We start from the raw sequence: 5,000 nt of genomic DNA, 5'->3' as shown, positions 1-5,000 counted from the left end.
TGTATGCACACACACACACACACACACACACACACACACACACACACACAACATACACACATACACACACGCCCGCACGAAAACATACACAACATACACATACATACACATACACACACATACGCGCACGCACAAAAATATACACACACACGCACACACATGCATACAGACACACACATACAGACACACACATACACACACGCACACACACGCACGTACCTAACACTCACAATCCCCCCCACACACACGCGTACGCACATCCATACACACGCGTACGCACATCCACACACACGCGTACGCACATACACATACGTACACACATACACACACGCACAACGTTTTCTTGCTCTTTTATGTGAATCGGATGTTTTCTGCTTTGTTCAGAAGAGGAGAAAAATATTTTTGTAGTTTTGGAAAAAGTAGGCGCCAGCCAAAAAATCTCAAAAAACACCTCATAGGAGCAAAATTCACATTAGAGAACGAATCAGAATTCTCCACCAAAGGAATGTGAAGATAGCAGATAGGGAACATGCTACAACAACAACTTCAAATATTTAGAAAGTGGTCCCCACATAAAATTCAAGAGCCGATTCTCGTTCAAAGTAAATGCAGATATGAACTGCAAGACACAGAATCTTATATGCTGCATTACTTGCCCCAACTGTAAGGAAAATTACATTAGCGAAACAAACAATTTCCTCTGTCAACGTGCAAGAATCCACAGACAACACATCTGACAAGACGAATTGCACAAGATTCCACTGAACAAACATCTAGAAATATGCGGTGAAGGAAAGTTCAAAATCTCCCCTTTGTACAAATATTCTGAAAAGCAACGGAGCTACACTTCATCAAAAAATTCTCTCCAAAATTAAATGTTTGAAAGAAAAGCATAACTATATTTTGTCAAAAAAATTGGGAAGAGAAACAGAGACAATATGCCTGAACACCCCTTCAAATGAAACAAACTGTGAACACTGCGTGGTTAGCTTACACAGACGCTGAGTCCAGCTAATACGACTGGGAAGAAATAATGGAAATGAATGCTCCAATGAACGCTATATTGCTATCTAACAGTATTCACATATCATGTAAGGTGACATCAATGTAAGATGGTTTTGGTGTCTGTCGAGAAAGCTCCTTCATTGCCTTCTTACCATTTTATTTAGTAATGATGATGGATGAAGAGAAAACATTTATATTACACTGTTGCAGTTGTTTCTGAATGTGGTTAATAACGTGACACTCGTTTCTATAAATAATCAGATATATGTATAACATTGAGATTTTGACAACTGTTGTTCTTATAGAACTTAGATATACATGAGAAAGAATACTAGGACCATTCTACCACTGATTAGGAAAGATATCTAATGTAGCTACTTGGCAAAATAATTCGTAAAAAATATCTCTTTTAAATTATCTTATCCAAGTAAGCAAGAAAAAGACAAATAATCCTACAAAATGATGAAGGATAGTCAAAAATATAACTCAAATAATTTTTTATATTCTGACTTCATTCTCCTAATTTATGAATGTTGTACTAATATTTAATGTTTGTTCGTGCAAAACATGGAATTACACAGAATATGAGATTTGACTATAAAAGTGTAAAGGAATGTACGTTTTCATAGGACTTTGAACTCTTTTTTTATTTTTAAAACTTTACAGTGGTGACCGCCGACTTAAGAATCAAAAACATTTTTCTTCTTCTTCCTCTCTTTTCTTATCTTTCCCATCCTACTTCCTAAAATTAACATCTTGAAAGGTCATCTAGCCCTTGTGAGAAAATGTGTCTATTTAGAAATATGTTGACAGGTATATAATGAGAAAGGGAAAGAGGAAGAAACGAAAAAAGAAAAATGCTTTGTAATGAAATTTCAATGGATTGAACTGATACGATCATATCAGTTCATTATATATCCAGTTTGTGTTAAGAGATTGTGATATTATGGCTCGTTTTCAATATTTTCTTATTATAATACTAACCATTATTGAATCCAGCTGACTGATGCTTTTACAGCTTTACAACCTACGACACTTTGGTTTTCGATCAGTAATACGGCCGCATTAGACGCAGGTAAATTTTTTGGTATATATAAAAACAGCGGCAAACAGGGTACATACACACGTATATACATACATACGTACATACACACACGCACACACACAGGTACACACACGTACACACACACACCTCTGTGCATGTGCAGCTGTGTGGTAAGAAGTTCGCCTTCAAACCTCATGATTTCGGTTTCTTTCCCACTACCTGGCTCCTTGGGCCACTGTTTTCTACTATTGCCCTATTGCTCTAGGCCGATGAAATCCTTGTGAGTAGATTTGGTAGGCGGAGGCTGACAGAAGTCCATCATATATCAATATCTATCTATCTATCTATCTATCTATCTATCTATCTATCTATCTATCTATCTATCTATCTATCTATCTATGTATCTATCTATCTCTGTGTGTGTGTGTGCGTGCATGTGTGCATGTATGTATATATATATATCCATGTGTGTGTGTATGTGCGAGCACGCATGTGAGCGTGTCTGCGTGCATGTATGTATACACCTATGTGTGTGTCTGTGTTTGTCTCCCACTATCGCTCTACAACCAGTACTGGTTTGTTTTCGTTCTCGTAACTTAGCGTTCCGGTAAAAGGAAGCCGATATGATAAGTACCAGACTTTAAAAAATAATTACCAAAGTAGACTTGTTCAACCAAACTCTTGAATGCAGTGCCCCAGCATGACCGCAATCCAATGACTGAAGCAAGTAAAAGATAAAAGACACACACACACACACACACACACACACACATATATATATGTATGTGTGTGTGTGTGTGTGTGTGTGTGTGTGTGTGTGTGTGTGTGTGTGTGTGTGTGTGTGTGTTGGTAAAGAGCCTTACTCAAAACCATAGAATTCATATTTCCACAGGGAGATATGAATTCTATCGCATACAAACCACTTAAACTTGAAAACTAATAAATTCATTTTTTCCGACACTGACAACTATTTGTTTGCTGAAACTGTTTTATTTTTTCATTTATTTATTTACAACAGAAATATACAGATAATGATGCCCAAGATTTCTATCAGTTCACAAGACTAGAACAAGCAGACATTTCTTTTAACCGGTTAAATCTACATCCTTGGGTTTCAACATGCGGGATACTTCATGGATCACACCGTTTGTTGCGCCAATGTCTCGGTTGACGAGGTAGCCATTTTCTACTGTGATGAAACCTGTGAAGGGATTAAGTAAAAAAAAAGTATTATTCTTATTTGCATGCATATGTTAGTACACACACACATACACACATTGTTATATTTGGGGATGGTCATTTTTTTTATTGCAAAATAACCACATGCACTACACACTCGCTCTTCACTTCAGCTTTATTATCATTATTCTTATTTTAGTGTCCTTTGATTCACTTTCTGAGAAAGCCAACAGACTAAACAGAAGAGGAGGAGATACGTGGGATAGAGAGTCGTTGAAGAGGTCACAGGATGTGTGACGGAAGATTTCAGGCAAAGAAAACTAAAATAAGAATAACAATAAAGTTGAAGTGAAGAACGACTATATAGAATGTGTTTAGTTAGCACCCCTCCCCACAAAAAAAACAGAAGTATAACAATATCTGTTTCAACACACGATTTCACTTCAGGAATCTTGCAAAATAAATCCATAAGTGTGTGTGTATATATATATATATGTGTGTGGTGTTTGTCCTTATATAAGTCGCATCCCATATATATATATATATATATATAAAGGTAAAGAAATAATTTTATTCTCAAACGCAGGATAATGCTAATAATATAGCATGAACAAGATAAACTATCCATATTTTGCAGAAAAATCTGTCGGCGGCCAGCCATGAGACTCGAACTCACATCCCTGTGATTACGCGTCCAGTGCTTTACCATGAAGCTAAACAAACCCAACGACAAGTTCTTTTGCAAAGTAGAACAAACAAGTAATAAAATAATAAAGGTGTTTATAGACTGGTGATATTAATGCCGCTGTTGCTTATCCTAAACATCTATTGGTCATTGTCCCATAGGAAAAGCAGAGGACCGAAAGGAAACTGGGTTTAAAGCTTAATGTTACGATGTAGGGTTAGTCTTTACAGTTTAGGTTAGGGCTTAGGGTTAGGGTTTATGATTTAGAGTTAATATTTAGGGCTAGGGTTTAAAGTAAGGGTTAGGTTTAGGGCATAGGGTTACGGTTAGGACTGGAGATAAGTTTAAGTTTAGGGTTAGACTGCAGGCAAAAGTGACAACGAAAAGAGAATATGTGTATTTGTGTGTGTGTGTGTGTGTACGTGTGCGGACAAAGAGAGAGAAAAAGTGAGGGAAAGAGAGAGGAGAGAGAGGGTGCAAGGAGAAAAAGGGGAAGAAAACAAAGGGCAACTGAAGAAATTGAAAGAAAAAGTTGACAAATGGAAGTGACAGTAGAATTCTTACCGAAAATGTTTTCTCTGATGAGAAGTCTTTCACCTTTTGCAAGAGTCGGCACGTATTGTGTGTGCATTCCAGCTCTCCACAGGACTCCGCGAACAATGTGGTACTGCATCAGAACTGGGAGATAGAAAGGAAAAGTGATAAACATTTTTTGGTTAATGTATTTAGAAATGAAATAATTTCTTAGATATTGATAATGATAATTATACACACACACACACACACACACACACACACACACACACACACACACACACACACACACACACACACACACACACACACACACACACACACACACACACACACACACATATATACACAAGCTATTGGTATACTGTACTATTTATGGTTGTGGAATACATCACGAGTTTCCAACAAGCCGTCAGTTGTTCGCCATATTCTCAAGAATGTATGCAACCAGAGGTGTTCGTGGATTCAAACTTTGCAAGCTTCCGTTTCGTCCGCCAAGATTGTAGATTCTTGTAGTTTGTTTCATAAAATTTATACTGAAAATTCTCAGTG

The 5,000-nt window shown here is 37.1% G+C and overlaps 1 protein-coding gene across 2 annotated transcripts in view; it reads right to left on the bottom strand.

Annotated features, from left to right (window-relative positions):
* Positions 1–3,020: 3,020 nt before the first annotated feature.
* The window catches only part of LOC106876371 (transforming growth factor-beta-induced protein ig-h3), a 32,150-nt gene continuing 30,170 nt past the window's right edge, over positions 3,021–5,000 (bottom strand). For both annotated transcript variants that reach the window (XM_089363057.1, XM_089363056.1), the window contains exons 5-6: positions 4,479–4,592; positions 3,021–3,251 (exon numbers count right to left, since the gene is read on the bottom strand). In XM_089363057.1, the coding sequence (XP_089219183.1) occupies positions 3,136–3,251; positions 4,479–4,592 (230 nt within the window). In that variant the 3' untranslated portion in view covers positions 3,021–3,135. The remainder of the gene's footprint in view (positions 3,252–4,478; positions 4,593–5,000) is intronic.

Source organism: Octopus bimaculoides, chromosome 14, assembly GCF_046866305.1.
Source record: "Octopus bimaculoides isolate indiv1 chromosome 14, ASM4686630v1, whole genome shotgun sequence".
Lineage (NCBI taxonomy): Eukaryota > Metazoa > Mollusca > Cephalopoda > Octopoda > Octopodidae > Octopus > Octopus bimaculoides.
Note: the sequence above shows the minus strand (reverse complement) of the source record. Positions and strands in the feature narration are given on the sequence as shown.